Raw genomic sequence first — 25,688 nt, forward strand, 5'->3', positions numbered from 1 at the left:
AAGACACTTCGTTACTGTCTTGTTTAGCTCATACAATACAGACAAGACACTTCGTTACTGTCTCGTTTAGCTCATACAATACAGACAAGACACTTCGTTACTGTCTCGTTTAGCTCATACAATACAGACAAGACACTTCGTTACTGTCTCGCTTAGCTCATACAATACAGACAAGACACTTCGTTACTGTCTCGTTTAGCTCATACAATACAGACAAGACACTTCGTTACTGTCTCGTTTAGCTCATACAATACAAGACACTTCGTTACTGTCTCGTTTAGCTCATACAATACAGACAAGACACTTCGTTACTGCCTCGCTTAGCTCATACAATACAAGACACTTCGTTACTGTCTTGTTTAGCTCATATTGTACTGACACAATTATGTAAAATCTTGTTTGAATGTGTAGACGTTAGCTCGTCTTGCTAAACTACCGTGCTCATAGTCTGGTCAGGGTCTTATTAGTACATTTAGTTTTACAATAAAAATATTTCACTTGTTACCAATACCAAAGGTTGTGGTATAGAAATAAAAGAAGATTAGCTGCTTAGATACTGGTTAAGTAAAGGGATAAGTTTCTAGTGCCAAGTATGTTATAGTACAGTCTAAAAATAAAACACATTATAATAGGTGTTGTTATATTCGTGTTGGAATAATTCAAAAATTCGTTTGGGCCCAGTTATATGTCGTTTATAGCCAATAATATGATGTCACTAATTAACAATCACTGTTTAAGATATGATGTCACTAATTAACAATCACTGTTTAAGATATGATGTCACTAATTAACACTCACTGTTTAAGATATGATGCCATAAATTAACGATGTAACACGATCATCAGATTCCTACCTTATTCCTAGTATTTGGTGGCAGAAATCTTCGTTTGGCCTCAGGGTTGATGGCGTAGCAGTGGATGTTCCGGTTCACTCCCCTTTTCTCCAACAGTTGCCATGGAAACCCCAGCCTGTCCAACGTACACGGACACGGCAACAGCTGGAGCACCTCACGCTGGTAGGTGTCGCTGGACAGGAGGTCCGCGTGTTTACAGAGGTAGCGGTGACAGCCGGCAGACGGGATGTTGCTGTTCCCTGTGTGGTATGTGACGACGCCGCTGTTGTCTGAGGACAGAGTTGGACGCTCACAGGTTGTGACTACATCAAACAAAATTATATTACCAGTAATGTGGGAGGGTATACCTTATAAGGAGAGATGTCTTTGCCCAGTCAGTACTAGCCCCACCCATATAAGCCCAGACAGTACTAGCCCCACCCACATAAGCCCAGTCAGTACTAGCCCCACCCATATAAGCCCAGTCAGTACTAGCCCCACCCATATAAGCCCAGACAGTACTAGTCCCACCCACATATGCCAGTCAATACTAAACCCACCCATTTAGTACAGTTTAAGCCATTCTATTTCCCACATGGACCTCCGAAAATATCATATAAGACCTATATGATATCTTAAAGTACTTCTGCTAACAAGTTGCTCAACTGTCTCGTTATGTTTACTCAGTCGCGTACAGAACATCTTTTTAGAGCCGACCTGCGTACGTTGATTAGTGATTGTTATCTAATGTTATCTAATTTTACACGTGATTGTTTTTACTTCCTACTCAGTGTTATCGAGCATCAAGAGATAAAGTGTTTAATTAGGTTGTGTTGTCTTGATCAAGCTAAAGATAGGATCACAGAATTGATACGGTTTACACTGCGCTGGGCAGTACATGAGATGATATCTGTCACTGACGAGTCTCCCTAGCACACCAGTATATAAACCTATACAATATCTAGGAGAAGAAACTCCGGGTTCAAACAGGAGTGGAGCCCTTTTGCGGTATGAAGGCCGAAAAACAGAACTCTTCTGTTTTTCGGCAGCTCCTGCTACACTGCTGATGACAAGCTGTACATGTTAAGTCCTGTCCTTTGGGTCCATCGGCTGTTTGGAGAGGGGGGGGGGGGGTGGGGGGGCTGATAGATGAGCAACATTTGTCTAGCTCTTCTCAAGTTAAGGTCCAGGTTTTTTGTTTGGATTTCCAATGCGCAACGGTCTATATCGACGTTATATATATACACACAAATATATATATATATATATATATATATATATATATATATATATATATATATATATATATATATTTATTTATTTATATATATATATATATATTTATTTATATATATATAATATATATATTGAGCAACTTAAATAGACACACAACTCACCTTTAATAAACTCGCGAACTGACACAGACGAGGAATTGGAGTCAAACATGACCTTGACCTCGGCCCCCGCTACCCCAATGGTGATCCGGTTACCATGGAAACAAGAGTCGCTCGTCTCACCGAGATCGTAGAGAAATATGACGTAAGAGCCTACATCGCCTGTGTCAATGGAAACACGTGTGTCTAAAGTCTTTCGCCAGGGTATCCAAACATTCAATTACTTACAGCTTACCAGCAACTTTATACTCTGCTTCAGGAAATATTCGCTCACACAGTCAGTAGTTTGTGTACGTTATATATCTAAATCTTTAAAAATGTACATTTAATCTATCAGTTCAGGAATGTCTTTTCTACATTTTTTTTTACTATGGCTATTCGATTAAGTAAAAAAAAAAGAAATTAGAACTAAACAAAACGCAAACAAAACTTTTACAATATGGAGGCTTAAAGTCTATTTAACGGAAATTGTACAATATTATTATAGAGGCTGATTAAAACACGTACCTTGTATGCTTGCGTCTCTCCATCCAGTGATAAATATAGCTTGAAATGTGAAAGTTTCACTCTGAAAATATGACAAACACGGTGTAAATATAATATATCCAGCGGTAAATTATTCCGCTGCTATGTTTAAACAGTTCAACACACCTTAAACAGGTCGTGTTCGTTCGTCTACTCACGCCCGTTTTGTTGGTACACAGTATGACGTCATCTACTCACGTCCGTTTTTTGCCCGTACGGTATGACGTCATCTACTCATGTCCGTTTTGTTCCCGTACGGTATGACGTCATCTACTCACGTCCGTTTTGTTCCCGTACGGTATGACGTCATCTACTCACGTTCGTTTTGTTCCCGTACGGTATGACGTCATCTACTCACGTCCGTTTTGTTGGTGCACAGTATGACGTCATCTACTCACGTCCGTTTTGTTCCCGTAAGGTATGACGTCCACCCATGTTGCGATCAGCGCTGAGATGGCGTCGAACCCGTTCATATTGAAGTGTCGGTTCACGTCTTGCTCGGCCCTCTGTAGGACACGAGCAGTGGCAGTAGAGTTTTCTGACCATCCGCCTAGCTCGTCTGTTGGACATTTCTCGTATAGGTGATAAAAAACTTTACCTGGGTCAGAAAATGTAAAAACTACACAGACAAGAAATTAAAAACTTTACCACAGTGGACATTTCTTAAAAATTGTATATTAATGAATATGAAATGTAATGAGAAAGACTTTTATTTTTCTAGTTCCGAAAAAAAGACTTTAGTTTATGAAGCACGATTTTAAAACATTTTATTTTATCAGCCTGGCTAAGAATAAGTACATGCAGTTTATGCGTTATCTAAAGTATTTTCAATATATAAAACTGCAGTGGTTCAAGTACTTAAAGATTGGATTGAAGGCTTTGATATAATTAACATAGCCTTGTCGTGCCCCAGAATTAAACCAACGTTGTAGAAAATTTGTGGTAGCCTTAAAATTAAAGATGGCCCCAGAATCAAAGGTGGCCCCAGAATTAAAGATGGCCCCAAAATTAAACCAACGTTGTAGAAAACTTGAACATTTCTCACCTTCCGTCGGTCTAAAATCCCCCCAGAGAGGGGCAATAATATTCTGTTTCCTCTCGAAGGAAAATATCAGATCAGGACTTCCGGTCACCTCAGCTCGACCTTCACCAAATCGAATGACGCCATTGGTCATCACCTGAAAGTTTACAGTCGTAATTCATATTGGTGAAAATTGTTTTTTATAATTTCCTTATGTTCTAATATGGAATTAACCTAAGCACAACACCTGTTGTTTTTCTATAAAACGTTCTTTTTTATTCTCAGAAAATGAAACATCCAACAAATGTAAACATATAACGTTTTTAAATACATAATTTACTCAGAAGTTATAAAATCATGAACTAGATAATACACAATTATACAGAACAATTAAGTACAGCTTTATATTACTTTAAACCTGTGCTGTTGTGTTATTGTGTTACCATGGTAACATGTTACCATGGTACTGCGATACCTCGCCACAAACACCAGACCTACCTGCGCCACCCAAGGTGACCGGTGACCTTGACCAAACGAGACAGGTGAACTGAAGCGAATCGGTCTGCTGACGTAGACGGTGCCGTTGTTGATGGTCTGTCGGTGTCCAGGTGAACACAGACAGGTGTCGTTGTTGATGGTCTGCCGGTGTCCAGGTAAACACAGACAGGTGTCGTTGGCATCAAGGCCATACGGGTAGAACCTGTCTGTAGAACATGGTAGAACAAGGTAGAACAAGGTAGAACAAGGTAGAACAAGGTAGAACAAGGTAGAACAAGGTAGAACATGGTAGAACATGGTAGGACAAGGTAGCACAAGGTAAAACAAGGTAGGACAAGGTAGGACAAGGTAGAACAAGGTAGAACAAAGTAGAACAAGGTAGAACACGAACACAAATTATTTTGTGGTTATTTGAAACGTTCAAATGTTCATATGTTTATTGAAATGTTTAAATGCAACAAGGCACGAGAAATTATCTAAATGCCTATGTGGACGACCCCATAGTTGACGACAGACGGACGGAAGTTATAAACCTGAAGGATATAATCTACCTGCTAGTATGGCTAGTCCATTAGATGCTTGGATCGCTAATGAGTAACTGAACGACACGTAGAATATTAATGCTCTACATTTCATTTCTGTAGACACAAGAATAATTCGCCGTAAACAATAAAACAGTGAGGAGAATATTTGTAACGGGATTCAAATTAAAACTGACAAAAATCTAAGTTGTTGACATAATTTACCTTGCCGGTCCTTAACGAGAATACTAAATCCAAAATATTAGCTCTGTTCGAGTTGTTTCATTGTACCCTATAGTACACACACAACTTTGTAATTCTGTTTTAATAAATAAACGGTACTAGAACTTCAGTTGCTGTCTGGTACATTAAATGTCTACAACACAGATCTGCTTGTTTGAACACACGGGGAAAAACGAGTTGAAACAATTGTTTATAAATAAAGCAGCGAATTCTATCGGATTAAGGTCGGACATGAACACATCTCTTATCTTCTCCTGAATTTTCGTTACACAGCCGTTGTTAGACGTAAAAAATGTTACTTTGTTTTTTGACAAGATTAGCCAGCCTTGTAGTGTTAGATAACTCTTGAGAGGGTCAGAGGTTAAAAATGTTAGGGACAGATAACTCCGGACAAGATTAGGGCTATCTGTGCGACTGTTAACTAGGGAACTAATCAAAATGTAATTGTATAGAAGCCATTTATGTCAGACAGACATTGTTATGAGACTGATGAACGATGAGAGTTAGATCTAGTAAAATATGTTTCATATGGATTGTGTGTCAGATCCTAACCTCTTTAAACACAGGAATCTAATCATTTTTTTTTAAATTTACAAGACATAATTAGAACATTTACATCCTGGTCCAGAACACTACTAATGATGTGAAACTTTTAATCTTTGTTACCTGATGTTAACATGTTGCAAATATTTAACCAATTATCACTTATAGGCCTACTTGCCTATTTGTGTAGACTGATACACTTGTATATTTACATAACTATACAGGCAAATAGCCCTGTAAATTTACCCAATTGTTTAGACAAATAGCTGTGTAGATGTATCTAATTGTTTAGACAAATAGCCCTGTATGTTGCTTATTTCTGTAGGTAAATGTCCGTGTTTGTTCTTTCTTCACGCTCCAAGCTCACGTTTAAAATAATAACACACGTGATTTCCAAAGTTGTAGACAATGTATGAAAAACAGATGTATGTATCAAGACACGCGACAAAAGAGACCGGCAATATGGTTAGTTTATCACATCATTCTTCTAGGTCACGCGCTCATAGTTTCAAGAAGTCCTGATCGGACATGGTGTTTCACCAAACAGAAAGACAAACAAAACTCAAGCTGTAAAATAAACTTTCAGATCACTGTCCTATTCGCCTGTAACAATCGTACTCAAAATGTTACACCATACTTTTGGGAGGAGTAAAAATGTTACATACTGTTGTTCTGGCTATTCTGTAAGACAGCAGGATAGTATTTTAAATTAGTGGTAAAAAAAAATTCATATCTACCATGTACCGATACTTAGAAGCCTTGGCAGAAATCTGAATCTTATTACAAATACAAAGCGGATCATTTCTACTATATGGAGCGGAGTATCTTTGAAAATAATAGTTCTAACTAATTAAAATTTTTAGAGAGATTTTCTTTTCTAAAATGGCTATTTTCGAATGTTTCTTAGTTAGACAAATCCAAAGACAAACTCTAATTCCTACATTCTTCGTGTAAAATTATCGAGTTAAATTGAACAAAAATAGAATCGTATTCAAGTCGGGCTTAAGATGTTAGCTATGATTACTTACAATTATATTTTATCCTATCTCATCTATTCTAATTTTTATTTTCATTCCGTAAGGAAAATATCGATTATTTACGTAGATGAAAAGAGATTTCAATATATATTTATCTATCGCTTAATTAAACCTTAGTCACTTTGAATATTTATATCGGTTTTTAAATATCCATTAATAAGTTAACTTACACTCTGCATGTATGAAGATAGTATATATATTTTTGGAGTAGATCTTATGTTTCAAACAAGTTTACATATTTTTTAATCACAGTGTATGCATATAAACTGAACATTATCGAGGATAATAGCTGTGTACAGCAATTACCTACTACTTAACAAGTCGATACTGTTTTAATGACAATATTATAGTGTAGGCCTACAATTTAATTAAAGATATTCGAGCGATTAGAAACTTTACATTTTTAAATTGTGTAAATAAGAAGTTTTCTGGCAATCATATTTTGATACGAAATTATTTTTAAGTCGTATTTCTGATCCACCATAACAAATAAACCTCAATTTGCATCATTTATCAAATTTGTTCTGTAATTATCAGGGCTATTAAAGGGCTAACTAGTTATTTTACTACGTTATTTTCTAAACTATCTAGTTCTAGAGAACTATACTTAATTTTGAAATAACTACAATCAGTAAACACAGCTTGGTTAAATTGTTAAGCTGGTGTATCCAATGGAAAATGAGGAGACAATAAACGAAAAGTATTTTAATGAGTGTTATAATATCTGTAACATTCTGCAATAAAGCAGCTTGATTTTATGAGCGAGGAAATGAAATCGAATACTTCTGCTGTTCAGGGGTTCGCTCTAGAAACAGTGAACTTGTTCTACATATTTAACATGATAGTTTCCATTCCAATCAGCTTTGTGGTTTCGTTTTTCGGCGTGTTTGCCAACGTTTTGAACCTGATCATTTTCCTCAACCAGAAAAACAAAGACAGCATCTCAGTAGGTCTGGTGGCGCTGAGCTTCTCCGACCTGTGGCTGGAACTGATTTCGTTAGGAAGTGCCGTGATCAAGTCTATGGAGGCGCTGGAGCTGTTCCCTACAGAACTTGTCGACCTGCCGTCTCTCATCTACGTGGCTGTAACAGCCCCGTGTAGTTTCTTCTATGACGTCAGTGCTGGTACGGTTGTTCTGATATCGCTGGAGAAATGTGTTTGTGTTTTTAGTCCCTTCAGGGCCAAGCGGCTCATCACACAAAAACGAATGTTGGTCGCCATTGGAGTGGTCTAGGCTTTCGAACTGTCCACCTATTTGTTCTACTTTACCACCTTCTATTTGTCGTGGGAGTGTGACCCTTTAAACAACTCCACTCTAAAACTTATGCTAGAGAGGAATGAAAATACAGATATTATGTTTAGTATGTATTTGTATTTAAATACTGTATTTTACTTAATTTTTACCCAACTAATCGTAATGTCTTGTACTGTTTTAATGATCTCAAGTTTGAACTTCTCAAAAACGTTCCGGTCTCAGACAACAGCCGGCTGTAAATCGACCAAAATCCGGGATAAGAAAGAAGCCCGGCTGGTCAAGACTGTCCTGTACATCGCTGTCTCCTTCTGTCTCAGCAACCAGTTTTTTATTATCGTAGATCTGTTACTGCAGCTCGAAACAAACTTCGGCAGGTCACCAGTGGACGCTCTGATTCTGTCTGTTGAAGTTCTAATGACGTCGTTAAACGGCTGTATCACCTTGTTAATTTATTACAAAACAAACTCCAAGTATAGGGGGATGTTGAGGAGAATGTTTGGTTCTAGTTCGCCTTTTACAAAGTCAACTGACACCAAATTTATTTATCAACACAACGCTACTTAATATATTACAACTTTTTGTTTATGTTGTATCAAATCCTAACTGAGCGTTGCATAAGTTGTGCTTGGAATCTTATTAAATAACGTGCAAACGTGCATTTGTCTTTAAACAGAGTTGGAGTTTTTAAATCCTTTTGGATAGATAAAATAGCATCTGTTTGGTAAGAAAGGTTATTCGATGTGAAAAATCATCAAAAGTAAAGTTTCAATTTTCGACATTTTTGATTCGTAACACTTTTAATTATATTATTTGTTTAACTTCTAAAATAGATTAAAAGTAACATTTTTACTGATATTTCAGTGTTTTAAAGATAACAACTAACGATACACAAACTTTAAAAAAAAAAACCATTTAAATAAATTACATATTCAGCTGTATTAGCCAAATGGCATAATGGTAGTTATGACACTTCCAATCCTCCTTGCAGGTTTTACATACAAACATACAATAACATCAACAAACACAATAAAAATGTAAAATTGGTTAACAAAAGTTATATTAAAAATATGAAGAATCAACTAACTTAGTAACGAAGACCTTTGTAATAACGTCCCTGCCAAGCACTTCCGATGATCATTATGAAAGAGTATGTACCACGAACTAATTATGAAAGTCGTCAGGGTTTAATTTGTCAGTTAATAATTCTATTCGCGTTTTATGTTTAAATTTTAAGCTGTCTATGATCATCCGAAGTCCTCACTTATTGGTGGTTTTCTAACCTAATTAAACGTGGTATCTAAAAATCTGAAAATAATTTTAAAGTATACTTTGTTCAGCACAGTACAATCCAATGGCATAAGTTTAGCTCTTGATATTAGTGCATTTTTACAATCATGACCATAATCGTGGAAATCGACCACAGGATCAAGTAAATGATAATTCGTATGTAATGCTCCAAAGGACGTCTTGGTCTATAATTATGTAGAATCCTGGCTTTAAGGTCACAAGTATGGTACCTGGAGGAACAAATATGTCGCCCAATCGTGTGCATAAAGCACAGGGTGAAGAACTAGAAATTCTGGATGAAACAAACAAGTAAAACGTGCGGCTACCTTTACGTGCAGAACCTCGTTCGTACTTTTTGACGTCCCGTGTCTTAGCAGTGCAGACTCTAATACCAAAAGTTCTATTTTATGTTTCAATTCACTAAAATAATAGACAATCGACTTTCGATCTAATATATGGATGAGATCTGATATTTGTTCACTTTTGTAAGCAATTTTTAGTATGTTTTCGTCATTTTTTTTTCTCAGTTCGACGTTTTGTAATACAAACCTTGGCATAACTTTTTTACTTTCTTAATTTTGAATTATTTATAGAATTGAACTTAACTTTCACTAGTTTTTCTTTTTATGTACTTGAGGCAGTAAAACCGATAGAACACTTTTTTTTTTAAAAAATCTTTTTTTCTTTTACAGTTGAAATGGTGCATTAATTTGTTCAAATGTTGATGTTTTTACAAGCTTTTATTTAACTCACTTCCTCTGTCGTCCGTCAGCTGTCCGTCAGTTCCAAACGCCCGAGCGAAATTCCTGGCACTTCTAACTGACAGATACTGTTCGTAGTTGGAACGTGGGTCAAGACATGAAGACAATGCAACATGACATTAAATTTGTCTTAATTGGTTGCCTATTTAATTTTTTATGAAATAATTAAAATTTTGTCCAAATTAATAGGCTGTCTCATCAAACTATTCCGCACTATTCGACACGCGTTATCAAGTTCATTAGGTGCGCAATGGTTTTTAGTCATGCTACTCTATTGTAATTTTGAAACATTCAAAGTACTTTTAAAAATTCATAAAAAACGTTTTATGTAATAATGCACTACAAAATTGAAAATAAATCAAACACTACTATTTAAATAACTATAAAGAAAAGCGTGGGTCTCTTCCTAAACATTAGTAAAGGTATCCAATAGATACTAAAGTGACCCACGTTTTTCTTTATAGTTATATAAATAGCAGTGTATGATTTATTTTCTACTTTTTAGTTCATTATTACATAAAAGCTTGTTATTAAAACGTTTTTATGAATGTTTTAGTTATATCTGAAACAAAATTTAAAAAAATAAAACCGCCTTAAAGTTTGAAAAAAGTAATCTATATGAAGTTTCACCCAACATGTGTCAATTCGGAATAATAATTTTGATACTAGCCTATATCGCCCATCGAAAAGGTCATAGTTTCTGAAGCAGGAGTAAAAAAAACTGGTAAAAATTGAATGTAATTTATTTAAAATAAAACACCATATCCTCAAATATGTTAATACACTTCAATGTCTATATTTGTTATTAAATATTGTTTACTATATGCTTTACGCGGTAAACTGGTGTATATCCATGCTGTTATAACAATAGTAGATATATATTTTTAGAGTAAATCTTGTGTTTTGAAACAAGTTTATAGTATTCTAGAACAATTGCATGAACGTTAAATGAAAGGTATGTCATAGTTGTTGATGTGTAAAATTTCTTAATACTTTACCCTTTAAGAAATATCAATTTGTAACTTTTGTATAAAACATTGGAAGTAATAATTACATAATTATAGGCTACTTAACAAGTCGATACAACATAATAGTGTAGGCCGACATTTTAAATTCAAGATAATCGAGCGATTAGAAACTTGACGTTTAAAAATTTTGTAAACAAGAAGTTTTCTAGCAATCATATTTTTATCCGAAATTAGTTTTAAGTCGTACTTCTCATCTCCACAATCACATATAAACCTCAATTTGCCTAGTTTATCAGATTTGTTCTATAATTATCAGAGCTGTTATTAAAAGGCTGTATAGTTATTTTACTCAGTTATTTTCTAATCTAGTTCTAGAGGACTATACTTAATTTTGAAAAACTACAATCACAAAACACAGCTTGGTTAAGTTATTAAGCTGGTGTATCCAATCTGAAATAAAACAGCTTGATTTTACGAGCGAGGAAATGAAATCGAATATCTCTGCTGTTCAGGGATTTGCTTTAGAAACAATGGACTTGCTGTACATATTTAACATGATAGTTTCCATTCCAATCAGCTTTCTAGTTTCGTTTTTCGGCGTGTTTGCCAACGTTTTGAACCTTATCATTTTCCTCAACCAGAAAAACAAAGACAGCATCTCAGTAGGTCTGGTGGCGCTGAGCTTCTCTGACCTGTGGCTGGAACTGATTTCGTTAGGAAGTGCCGTGATCAAGTCTATGGAGGTGCTGCAGCTGTTCCCTACAGAACTTGTCGACCTGCCCTCTCTCATCTACGTGGCTGTAACAGCCCCGTGTAGTTTCTTCTATGACGTCAGTGCTGGCACGGTTGTTCTGATATCGCTGGAGAAATGTGTTTGTGTTTTTAGTCCCTTCAGGGCCAAGCGGCTCATCACACAAAAACGAATGTTGGTCGCCATCGGAGTGGTCTACGCTTTCGAATTGTCCACGTATATTCCATTTTTTTCTAGCACTTATCTGGGCTGGGAACCTAATCCTTTCACCAATTATAGCCTGTGGCTTATCCTACAGACCACAGAAAGACTAGAAGTTACCTTTCTAATATTTTCATACTTAAATACTCTGTTCTACCTAACGTTTTCCCAGCTGGTCGTGATGTCTTGTACTATTTTAATGATCTCAAGTTTGAACTTCTCAAAACGGTTTCGGTCACGGACAGCAGCAAGTTCTACATCGTCCAAACTCCGAGACAAGAAAGAAGCCCGGCTGGTCAAGACAGTTCTGTACATCGCTGTCTCATTTTGTGTCTGTAATTTGTTTTTTGTTATCGTAGATCTGTTGCTTCAGTTTGGAACAAACTTCGGCAGGTCACCAGTGGACGCTCTGATTCTGTCTGTCGAAGTTCTAATGACGTCGTTAAACGGCTGTATCACCATGTTAATTTATTACAAAACAAACTCCAAATATCGGGTGATTTTGAGACGAATAGCTGGTTTACGTTCGCCTGTATCGAAGTTAACTGACATCAATTGTATAGAACTGTCTAGACAAGTTTAGCTTTGTTCACACTGGTGGCAAGTTGGCAAGTTCAAGAGAACTGAAGACACCTTTAGCACCCACTACTGCCCTGATAATATTTTCTAAAGGTTCTACTTTCGACGAGATGAAGTCATCTTTAGCTCCTACTTCTGCCTAGATACCATCTTTAGCTCACAGCACAGACGAATAGATGTACATAAATAATGCTGTTATGTTTCTATAAGTTGCGGTGAGTTATATTAAAGTGTACTAACTGTTGAGCTACATTCGTTTGGAGTTCATGTTAATTAGGTTTCATTAAACGTCTCACAGCATGTTTGAAACCAATATTTAAAAAAAATATTTTATCTGATATCTAAAGTATACCCAGTGGGATGACAGGCAAATAGTTTATTTAAGTTTTGTTCGATTTATTATGTCTAGGTTATTTTAGGATACATTTTCATTGAGAAGACATGGAATGACAAAATGGACTAAATTGCGTACTCATAATTCAATAATAATATTGAAACCCGGTTGATCTAACTTAGTGCCTCATTTACATGGCAAAATTCTGACCACACAGGAAACAAGGTTACTCAATCTGTCATTTTTGTTTGTATATGTTTTCTGAATTTTACCAAACAATCCTCTATAGCTAAGAAAGTGTATAGGTACTTTTTTCTTAGTTACTGATCATAACTCCATTTTAAATCTCTAGATAAGATCAAAACTTTGTGATACATACGTTTTAGTAGCCGGGTCTTAGAACCTGGCTATAGATATGCAATTACTGTTGATGGTGACAGGACAAATGATCTCAGGACAAATGATCTCAGGACAAATGATCTTAGGACAAATTATCTCAGGACAAATGATCTCAGGACAAATGATCTTAGGACAAATTATCTCAGGACAAATGATCTCAGGACAAATGATCTCAGGACAAATGATCTTAGGACAAATGATCTTAGGACAAATGATCTCAGGAAAAATGATCTCAGGACAAATGATCTTAGGACAAATGATCTTAGGACAAATTTTCTCAGGACAAATGATCTCAAGGAAAAATGATCTCAGGACAAATGATCTCAGGACAAATGATCTCAGGACAAATGATCTCAGGACAAATGATCTCAGGACAAATGATCTCAGGACAAATGATCTCAGGACAAATTATCTCAGGACAAATGATCTTAGGACAAATTATCTCAGGACAAATGATCTTGGGACAAATTATCTCAGGACAAATGATCTCAAGGAAAAATTATCTCAGGACAAATGATCTCAGGACAAATGATCTCAGGACAAATGATCTCAGGACAAATGATCTCAGGACAAATGATCTAAGGACAAATGATCTCAGGAAAAATGATCTCAGGACAAATAATCTCAGGACAAATGATCTCAGGACAAATGATCTCAGGACAAATGATCTCAGGACAAATTATCTCAGGACAAATGATCTCAGGACAAATGATCTCAGGACAAATGATCTCAGGACAAATGATCTCAGGACAAATGATCTCAGGACAAATGATCTCAGGACAAATGATCTCAGGACAAATGATCTCAGGACAAATGATCTCAGGACAAATGATCTCAGGACAAATGATCTCAGGACAAATGATCTCAGGACAAATGATCTTAGGACAAATGATCTCAGGACAAATGATCTCAGGACAAATGATCTCAGGACAAATGATCTCAAGGAAAAATTATCTGAAGGACAAATAATGTCTAGGACAAATAATCTCTGAGACGAAAAATATCATGACAACATATATCAGGACAAATAATGTGATGGACAAATAAAATAAATATAAAGAACCGCTTTTCTTATAGTTATTTAAATAATAGTGTGTTATAATATATGTATTGATAAATTCCTTGTATTCTTGAATTAGATGATCGTTGAAGCTAAAAAGCAAAGAATTATATCAAATACTATCAAATATTATATAAAATAGTTTAATAAAGAAACTCAATAATTTATTGTGATTTTATAAAGGTTTTTATTTTTAACTAATTAATTTTGGTTTGATCTAGATCCTAGATCTATAACTTTTCCTTTCTTCGACAGCTGATCTGTAGATTCTAGATCTAGATCTAGAGAAATTTATTGTATACTCAAATTAAAAGAACTGTTGAAAATTGATAATAGTGTTGGAACCTAATAAAAATAGCAAACGGACGTATCGTTAAATCTATAGCCGACAGAAAATTAGCTTTATAGTGCATTAAACTTTTGAATGGGCACGAAAATCTTTGATGGAAGCCGCCATTATTGATAAAAAAGTGAATAAATGATGTGACGTCACTATAATTTAAGTCATTATTGTAAACTTTTATAATTAATGTGGTTAATCTACCAATAAATTAATCTATCAATAAATGAATTAACGTTTTTAAATTAATTTGTGATTCACAGTTTGGTCCAAAAGAACTTTGTTCTCTACCTAAATACGTATTTTACAGCTCTACATATAGTGCAGATTCTCTCCTGTAACCAAACAGACAAACAAAAAAAAAATATTCAAACATGTACACAAACTTGAGTTTTAGTATAATATAGATTGATAACCCAGTCGTCTTTAGCATTACTATATTCAATAACCATAAGGGGAGACAATTAGAAACTTGATGATTCTGGCGAGTTGTCGTCGCGAATGTTTTAGAAAGATGACGAAGGATCTCGCTTAGGGGCAGATAATTGTCTTTTAGAGTTACTGAACGGTGCAAATATTTCCGTACTGGTGTGTGGTGAACTCCTAACTGAGAATAAAGGAATGCCAAGAAAAATATAGGGCTAAATTTTTTAAAACTTTAATTTCGATTTACTCTTACATCTAAATGATTTTCAAAAAAATAAAACAAGTATAAAATCCGTTATAATGACAAGAACTATAAACTAAGTAATAAAGAAGATACTTTTTACAAGCTTTATTTAGTTCGCAACGTCTGTTTGTTTGTTTGTTTGCTTGTTTGTTTGTGGGTTTGTAGCAAATCTTGAAACTCAATTTTGACCCACTTCTAATTTAGCGATTTGGTTCAAACTTTCCAGATATGTTCCACTTTGATGAAAATACATACCTGTCCCCTACCCAATAATCTAAATGTCAAGAAGAGATACACACCTCTTCCCCACTCAGTTTCCATCTGACATGGAGTAGACTTGTGGGTTGATCAAAGTCAGCATACCCACATTGCCAGGGGTCAAATTTGGGTCACAGAAAATTTAAAATACACGGAATGATAGGTCAGTGTTCGGTGACCGTTTTCCCACTGTCGTTTTTTTCGCCGTAGTGAAAGAACGTTGGGTCTTATATAATAAGTTAATAATGACAGTTGCCCAAAGTTTTCATAAAACTACTACATTTAACACGTTTTCATTCTTTTAGATGTTAAACTTCATCATTTTGATGTAATTGAATAGTTTTTATGTAGACGATTTATACGGTTTTTAAAAATATTATCCTCCCTAACACACCTAACACTGTTTAAGTCTGCTACCTTAGCATGTAATATTTGTTATATACGCCTACTGTCTAATGTTAATATTGCGAGAAATCAACAATCGTTGTCTATAAACTCGTCAAACCATTGGGTCTAAATTCACTAACAAAACATGTACTTGAAATCAAGTTATCTGCCCTTGTTCAAAAGATGATGAAAACATAGTTTTAAATAAAAACTGACATATTTAGTGCTCGCAAGTGCTGGTTGGTCAACTGACTACATCAAAGTTCAACCACATTTTTAAAGTAACGTTACATTTGTTTTACAGCTATTCTGGATAATTTTTGTATAAATAATATAGCATCTTGAAATAACCTTCTATTTAATTCTAACACTACTGGTCACAGCACCAATACTTTATCTCTAAAACACTTCAAACATCAATATGATAATTCACGGTTGGGCTAGGTTTGTAATATTTAGTTGCTTGCAATAATTACAACCCGGCGCAGTGCTCTTTTATAATTATCTAAAACAAATATTTGAGTGTACGTATTTATCTTGAAGACAATGGAACTAGTATCTATAATTATTCTAAAAAAATTGGAACGATTTTTAACAGACGCTTTGTGTTATCATTTGTTTCTTTCTTGAATACTAAATATATAATTTGAAACCTTGATTACGGGGAAAAAAATAGCTCTTTGAAAGAACATCCATCTTGTTAAGACCGTATATCCATTTGGCCGCTCTATTGACTAAATTTGTGTATGAATAGAACTAAAAATAATTTTAAAAACTATTTAATTATTCATCAGTGCTTAGGACTATAATTTTATTTATTTTAAAAAAGGAATGACAATTTTGTGATGGCTTTTAAAAGAGTTTCTGTAAAATTTGTGAAAAGTCAACTTGCCTTCCATCTCTTGATTTCTATAGGAATGGATTTAAATCTTTCTAGTGTCACTAATCTGTCATACAGTCTGGAAACATTGAATTCGATCTACTTATTTAATATGCTGTTGTCCATTCCAATCAGCTTTGTGGTTTCGTTTTTCGGCGTGTTTGCCAACGTTTTGAACCTGATCATTTTCCTGAACCAGAAAAACAAAGACAGCATCTCAGTAGGTCTGGTGGCGCTGAGCTTCTCCGACCTGTGGCTGGAACTGATTTCGTTAGGAAGTGCCGTGATCAAGTCTATGGAGGTGTTGGACATGTTCCCTACAGAACTTGTCGACCTGCCGTCTCTCATCTACGTGGCTGTAACAGCCCCGTGTAGTTTCTTCTATGACGTCAGTGCTGGCACGGTTGTTCTGTTATCGCTGGAGAAATGTGTTTGTGTTTTTAGTCCCTTCAGGGCCAAGCGGCTCATCACACAAAAACGAATGTTGGTCGCCATTGGAGTGGTCTACGCTTTCGAACTGTCCACCTATTTATTCTACTCTTCTATAAACCACCTGTCTTGGGAAAATGATCCATTAAATAACCTGACTCAAAAACTTATTTTAGTGAGCAGCGCAAATGTACACATCTTCGTCGTAATGTATTTGTATTTGAACTCTCTCTCCTACCTAACCTTTACCCAACTGGTCGTAATGTCGTGTACTATTTTAATGATCTCAAGTTTGAACTTCTCAAAAAGTTTCCGGTCTCAGACATCAGCCGGTTGTAAATCGACCAAAAGCCGTGAAAAGAAAGAAGCCCGGCTGGTCAAGACTGTCCTGTACATCGCTGTCTCCTTCTGTTTTTGTAACCAGTTTTTTATCATAGTGGCCCTGCTGCTCCAGTTCGGGTCAGACTTTGGCAGGTCACCAGTAGACGCTCTGATTCTATCTGTTGTGGTTCTTGTGTCGTCACTAAACGGATGTGTCACCATCTTCATTTATTATAAAACGAATTCCAAATATCGGGGCGTGCTGAAGAAAATCTTAGGTAGTCTTTTAACTGAATCAATCTTACCTCACGCTCAACCTACCTGTAGAGATAGGTCAAGTGAAGCTCAGTCTGTCCCTAGCAATAGAGACAGGTACAGTTAAGTTCAGTGGGCCCCTAGCGATAGAGACAGGTACAGTTAAGTTCAGTGGGCCCCTAGCAGTGTAGGCTTAGTCATCTCATCTTTACCCTACTCTGCCCACAACAATTTACATGTGTTACATCTTTTAGAATTCAGGTTTTTTATCAAATTAAGGTGGAATTAAATTTAATTATTTGTTTATTTTAAGTTAGATTTTTATATAATTGTCAACTCTGTACACATTATTTAACTTTTAATACACCCTGGTAAAGGCGGCTGGGCATAGTGCTGACCACACTATCTCTTCATATGCCGAGGTCACAGAACAAGTAAACTCTATTTCACTTGCCCTATAGACCTACAGGTTTGAAAAGGGAGCTTTACTTTACACCCAGGTGGCTATTATGTTTGTAATAGATATTGAGTGTACTGTATTGTTCAATGTTCTGTTACACTTTCTTATAATTTATTCATTGTTTCTGTTCGTTTACGCTAATATTGCGCTTTGTAATTTTTTGCTATTATGGTGTACAATGTTATACTGTACATGTAATGCATTATATAATGCTCTTTAACTTTAATTTTAAAAAACAATTTTGTAAACAAAAATACATATGTGTTAACATTTACATTTGGACATGACTTTAAATGGCTGGAGCAAAGCCTAGCAGATAACGGCTAGTATAAAATAAAAATGTTTAGCAAATTTAAGGAGGTAAACTCTATAATAAATTAATGCTTTTTTGATAACTTAAGTACTTTTTAGCAGTACTTTTAGCGTGCTTTCTATATTTCATAGAACAATTCACACGTTTTAGATTTATCGTTGAACCAATTTTTATAGTGAGGAATTATGGTTTATGGATACAGAATATTTTTAAACTTCGAGTTACATTTTCAAAAAGTTGTTAAATTTCCATTTGAATATTTGTATGTTTGATTAATAAAACTTAGTACTTTTTAAAATGTAGGCCTACAACAAATAATACATGTTTTTTTTTTTTTTTAATTAAAATATTTACCTATTCAACCACATGTCACATCAAATCGTCATACTACTTTATCTACATGGCAATTTAATTTATCTGACCCCTGACTATCCAGCTAATTTGCAAACAATTTTTGTGCTCAGATGTTGATCTTTTTCTTAAATAAACGTCTGGGATATTATATTATTGAGCGTTTTTTTTTTTCACTTCAGTTAATTAGCAAATTAGATAGATTTTCTTATTTTCAACGCATTTAAAAGCTTGTTGCTTTAAATAAAATGGTTTTATTTTCTACTTTTTAGTGATTCCTTATTTATAGTCGACACGATTGTAAACATTATCCTGAAATACAGCTCACCAGACTGTTAGGGTGATCGCGTCTAGATAGTTATCTCCCTTTCTTTTATTGAATGCAGTAATCTATCGAGTGAATAAATCTTGTTATCTCAACTTAGTTTAGAGAGTAATTAGACATCAAATTAAAATAAATATAGATAGACTTGTATTTTCATCAAAGTGGAACGTATCTGGAAAGTTTGAACCAAATCGCTGCATTAACACCATTCAGTAACTCTAATAGACAATGATCTGCCCCTAGTGAGGTCCTTCGTCATCTTTCTAAAACATTCGCGACGACAACCCGCCAGACTCATTAAGTTTCTAATTGTCTGCCCTTGTAGTGATTGAATATAGTAATGCTAAAGGTCTACTGGGCTATCAATCTATATTATACTACTAAAACTCAAGTTTGTTTACATGTTTGAATATTTATTTTATTTTGTTTGTCTGTTTGGTTACAGGAGAGAATCTGCACTATCTGTAGATCTGTAAAATACGCATTGGGGTAGAAAACAATGTTCTTTTTGACCAAACTGCTAATCACAAATTGATTTAAATTGATTTAATTTTAATTCATTGGTAGATTAACTGCATTAATTATGAAAGTTCAGAACAATGACTTAACTTATAGTGACGTCACATCATTTATTTAATTATTTTAAACAATAATGGCGGCTTGCATCGAAGATGTTGGTGCCCATTCAAAAATTTAACAAATTATATAGCCAATTTTCTGTCGGCTATAGTTTTAACGAAACGTCCGTTTGCTATTTTTATTAGGTTCAATTACTAGTATCAATTTTTAACAGTTCTTTAAATTTGAATATACAATAAATTTCTCTAGATCTATATCTAGAATCTACAGATCAGCTGTCAAAGGAAGGGAAAGATATAGATTGATAATCTAGGTCAAACCAAAATTAATTAGTTAAAAATAAAAACCTGTATAAAATCACAATAAATTATTAATTTTATTTATTTAACAGTTTTAGTCCTAAAATATTTGATATAAATCTTTGCTTTTTAGCTTCAATGATAATCTAATTCAAGAAGACACGGAATTTATCAATACTACCTTGGTTCTAGATCTAGAACTACGGAAAGATTTGACTAGACTTAACCAAACAGTCGTAGAATTTAGATAACTCTATCTAGATCTAGAAAATAATTATTTTCTATGCTGAACTATTTCAGACCTTCATTATTTTATATAAATCTTTGTTTGTTTAGCTATGGAATAGGCAAATTTGGGAAAAATTTAAATTTAAATAATACTAGGGCCTATTCGCGTAAATCAAGTTTCTTACGCAGACTCAAAGTATTAATATAGAGCATAAAATGACGTCGCTGATGGGCTCGAAACACATCATGGCAGTGCTAGATTTGTTTTTCAATTTTTTTTCAGATGTGAATGATACATTTGCCTATTGGAACTTGACGGGATACAGGACAGAGTTAGGTTTTTTTTTTCAATTTTTTTTTAGATGTGATTGACAAAGTTGCTTCTCGGAACTTGGCGGATACAGGGCAGGTGAAGTAGAGTTCACCTGTTTTTTTTTAATGAAGTGGATAGTGTGGTCAGAGCCATGCTCGGCCAAAATCTTTTTTTAAACGATAAAACATGCTTTCTGAGACTTGGCGGGACATTGGGCAGGTGAAGTAGTGTTGGGTAGGTTTATAGTTTACCTGTGAAGTCAGCATATTAAGTTATAGTATGGTCAGACCTATGCTCAGCCGAAATCGGTGTTTTTTAACGAAAAAACGTCTGAGATGTGACGTCTTTTTTAATGTGGGGTCTGGTTTTTTGTGACGATAAGTGACAGACGGGATGTCATTTATGGATGACCCCCGAAACCCACTTTTATCCAAAGGATGACGGGTGGTCTGGTGACTAACAAAAAGGAAATCAAAACCCTAACAAGGCCAGTTAACCTAATGTGTCTGCTGTTGTGGCAGTGAGTGGCGTGTTTATGTGTTGACTAGCTAAAGATGTAGGTAGTGAGTGGCGAGTTTATGTGTTGACTAGCTAAAGATGTAGGCAGTGAGTGGCGTGTTTATGTGTTGACTAGCTAAAGATGTAGCCAGTGAGTGGCGTGTTTATGTGTTGACTAGTTAAAGATGTAGGCAGTGAGTGGCGTGTTTATGTGTTGACTAGTGTTGACTAGTTAAAGATGTAGATAGTGAGTGGCGTGTTTATGTGTTGACTAGTGTTGACTAGTTAAAGATGTAGATAGTGAGTGGCGTGTTTATGTGTTGACTAGTGTTGACTAGCTAAAGATGTAGGTAGTGAGTGGCGTGTTTATGTGTTGACTAGTGTTGACTAGTTAAAGATGTAGATAGTGAGTGGCGTGTTTATGTGTTGACTAGTTAAAGATGTAGACAGTGAGTGGCGTGTTTATGTGTTGACTAGTGTTGACTAGTTAAAGATGTAGGTAGTGAGTGGCGTGTTTATGTGTTGACTAGTTAAAGATGTAGGTAGTAAGTGGCGTGTTTATGTGTTGACTAGTTAAAGATGTAGGTAGTGAGTGGCGTGTTTATGTGTTGACTAGTTAAAGATGTAGACAGTGAGTGGCGTGTTTATGTGTTGACTAGTGTTGACTAGTTAAAGATGTAGGTAGTGTGTGGCGTGTTTATGTGTTGACTAGCTAAAGATGTAGGTAGTGAGTGGCGTGTTTATGTGTTGACTAGTTAAAGATGTAGGTAGTGAGTGGCGTGTTTATGTGTTGACTAGTTAAAGATGTAGACAGTGAGTGGCGTGTTTATGTGTTGACTAGTGTTGACTAGTTAAAGATGTAGGCAGTGAGTGGCGTGTTTATGTGTTGACTAGCTAAAGATGTAGGCAGTGAGTGGCGTGTTTATGTGTTGACTAGTGTTGACTAGTTAAAGATGTAGGTAGTGAGTGGCGTGTTTATGTGTTGACTAGCTAAAGATGTAGGCAGTGAGTGGCGAGTTTATGTGTTGACTAGTGTTGACTAGTTAAAGATGTAGGTAGTGTGTGGCGTGTTTATGTGTTGACTAGTTAAAGATGTAGGCAGTGAGTGGCGTGTTTATGTGTTGACTAGTTAAAGATGTAGGTAGTGAGTGGCGTGTTTATGTGTTGACTAGTTAAAGATGTAGGTAGTGAGTGGCGTGTTTATGTGTTGACTAGTTAAAGATGTAGGTAGTGAGTGGCGTGTTTATGTGTTGACTAGCTAAAGATGTAGACAGTGAGTGGCGTGTTTATGTGTTGACTAGTGTTGACTAGTTAAAGATGTAGGTAGTGTGTGGCGTGTTTATGTGTTGACTAGTTAAAGATGTAGGTAGTGAGTGGCGTGTTTATGTGTTGACTAGTTAAAGATGTAGACAGTGAGTGGCGTGTTTATGTGTTGACTAGTGTTGACTAGTTAAAGATGTAGGTAGTGAGTGGCGTGTTTATGTGTTGACTAGTTAAAGATGTAGGCAGTGAGTGGCGTGTTTATGTGTTGACTAGTGTTGACTAGTTAAAGATGTAGGTAGTGAGTGGCGTGTTTATGTGTTGACTAGTGTTGACTAGTTAAAGATGTAGGCAGTGAGTGGCGTGTTTATGTGTTGACTAGTTAAAGATGTAGGTAGTAAGTGGCGTGTTTATGTGTTGACTAGCTAAAGATGTAGGTAGTGAGTGGCGTGTTTATGTGTTGACTAGTGTTGACTAGCTAAAGATGTAGGCAGTGAGTGGCGTGTTTATGTGTTGACTAGTTAAAGATGTAGGTAGTGAGTGGCGTGTTTATGTGTTGACTAGCTAAAGATGTAGGTAGTGAGTGGCGTGTTTATGTGTTGACTAGCTAAAGATGTAGGTAGTGAGTGGCGTGTTTATGTGTTGACTAGCTAAAGATGTAGGTAGTGAGTGGCGTGTTTATGTGTTGACTAGTGTTGACTAGTTAAAGATGTAGGCAGTAAGTGGCGTGTTTATGTGTTGACTAGCTAAAGATGTAGGTAGTGAGTGGCGTGTTTATGTGTTGACTAGTGTTGACTAGTTAAAGATGTAGGCAGTGAGTGGCGTGTTTATGTGTTGACTAGTGTTGACTAGTTAAAGATGTAGGTAGTGAGTGGCGTGTTTATGTGTTGACTAGTTAAAGATGTAGACAGTGAGTGGCGTGTTTATGTGTTGACTAGTTAAAGATGTAGGTAGTGAGTAGCGTGTTTATGTGTTGACTAGTTAAAGATGTAGGTAGTAAGTGGCGTGTTTATGTGTTGACTAGCTAAAGATGTAGGTAGTGAGTGGCGTGTTTATGTGTTGACTAGTGTTGACTAGCTAAAGATGTAGGCAGTGAGTGGCGTGTTTATGTGTTGACTAGTGTTGACTAGTTAAAGATGTAGGTAGTGAGTGGCGTGTTTATGTGTTGACTAGTTAAAGATGTAGACAGTGAGTGGCGTGTTTATGTGTTGACTAGTTAAAGATGTAGGCAGTGAGTGGCGTGTTTATGTGTTGACTAGTGTTGACTAGTTAAAGATGTAGGTAGTAAGTGGCGTGTTTATGTGTTGACTAGTTAAAGATGTAGGTAGTGAGTGGCGTGTTTATGTGTTGACTAGTTAAAGATGTAGACAGTGAGTGGCGAGTTTATGTGTTGACTAGTGTTGACTAGTTAAAGATGTAGGTAGTGAGTGGCGTGTTTATGTGTTGACTAGTTAAAGATGTAGACAGTGAGTGGCGAGTTTATGTGTTGACTAGCTAAATATGTACACTCTACTTCTGGTGACCTCTTCCTGAACATTAGCTCACAACAAAAGCGGCTTCATGTCGCATTTTGTTTTCATCAAGATAGGTCACTTAAACATGAGCTCACAACAAGCACTGGGTTCAAATTGCGTTTTGTTTTCTGAGAGATATATCACTTGAACATTAGCTGACAACTACAGCCGGATCAAGATGGACCCAGCCCTTCCATTGTACACAACACCTGAAGGATGGCTCTCAAGGCAAGCTCGACGAAAGAAAATATTGATCTCAGGTGAAAAACGAGCGGCATTTAAATATTAAATTGACATGAACTTTGAATGGAAGTTCTGTAGAACATTTTATGGAACTTCTGTAGAACATTTTATGGAACTTCTGTAGAACATTTTATGGAACTTCTGTAGAACATTTTATGGAACTTCTGTAGAACATTTTATGGAACTTCTGTAGAACATTTTATGGAACTTCTGTAGAACATTTTATGGAAGTTCTATAGAACATTTTATGGAAGTTCTGTAGAACATTTTATGGAACTTCTGTAGAACATTTTATGGAACTTCTGTAGAACATTTTATGGAACTTCTGTAGAACATTTTATGGAACTTCTGTAGAACATTTTATGGAACTTTACGAAACTTGCAGGAACCACCCATAAACCTGAACAAAACTTTTGTTTAACCTGCTGAGTGGATGTAGCGCATTTATGTGACCTGTTATGTAGATTGTCTGACCCCTACACATTTATGTGACCTGTTACGTAGATTGTCTTACCCCTACACATTTATGTGACCTGTTACGTAGATTGTCTGACCCCTACACATTTATGTGACCTGTTATGTAGATTGTCTGACCCCTACACATTTATGTGACCTGTTACGTAGATTGTCTGACCCCTACACATTTATGTGACCTGTTACGTAGATTGTCTGACCCCTACACATTTATGTGACCTGTTATGTAGATTGTCTGACCCTACACACATTGTCACGTAACTGTAACAAACTTTATAAACCTGTCATGTGCCTATACTAACCTGCAAATCACCTGCATTGATATTTTCCTGAAACAGAATCAATATCCTAAACATAATTAAATACTTATTAACGGCCTTCATTTTTTATCTTAATGAAGGCGTTTCTTACAATTACTTTACACAATCACAGACAATTTCAAATTTTAGCAACAAGAATTTCTAAAAGCTCTTCGTGTATAGAAATGATATTTTTAAAACAAAAATATTTATTTTTACGAATTTTTGTACACATTGTTCTAATCAAATGTGAATTGTGCTAATATTGTACAACTATGTGGTATGTTGAAACTATTCAAACAAACCAACTAGGAACTGTTTTATTTCGAGGAATATGTAAATAAAGTGTCAACAGGTATAAGTACAACACCTGTTTGTAGAGTGACACTCAGCATATCAAGGAACAGCTATTCGCAAGAGAACTTTTGGGCAAATATCTGTTCATATCTACAAAACCTTTCTGGAGTAGGGCGTCAACGCAACCCCCCACCCTACACGCAGAGAGACACGCACACAGACACACAAAGGCACATACAGACACGCACAGACACACACAGACACGCACAGACACACACAGACACGCACAAAAACAGACATGCACAGAAACACAGACACACACAGACACTCACAGACATACACTGACACATACAGACATACTCAGACATACACAGAAACATACAAACGCACACAGACATAAACGTCCTATCATTGTAAACACTGTACCCTTTGAATCGGTACGTTAAAGCTAAAGCTACATAAAACTTGCAGCGCTCTAGATCAGTG

General features: G+C 35.7%; 2 protein-coding genes across 2 annotated transcripts; both read left to right on the forward strand.

Annotated features, from left to right (window-relative positions):
- Positions 1-7,452: 7,452 nt before the first annotated feature.
- On the forward strand, positions 7,453-7,848 carry LOC131937119 (uncharacterized). Its single transcript, XM_059294313.1, has one exon. The coding sequence runs from the start codon at positions 7,453-7,455 to the stop codon at positions 7,846-7,848; it is 396 nt and encodes a 131-aa protein (XP_059150296.1).
- A 3,567-nt stretch (positions 7,849-11,415) lies between these two features.
- Positions 11,416-12,559, forward strand: LOC131937120 (neuromedin-U receptor 2-like). The gene is made up of 2 exons (XM_059294314.1): positions 11,416-12,172; positions 12,411-12,559. The coding sequence occupies exons 1-2, from the start codon at positions 11,416-11,418 to the stop codon at positions 12,557-12,559; spliced, it is 906 nt and encodes a 301-aa protein (XP_059150297.1).
- The last annotated feature ends 13,129 nt before the right edge of the window (positions 12,560-25,688 follow it).

Source organism: Physella acuta, unplaced genomic scaffold, assembly GCF_028476545.2.
Source record: "Physella acuta isolate Inbredline_101_S28 unplaced genomic scaffold, ASM2847654v3 ptg000200l, whole genome shotgun sequence".
Classification (NCBI taxonomy): domain Eukaryota; kingdom Metazoa; phylum Mollusca; class Gastropoda; family Physidae; genus Physella; species Physella acuta.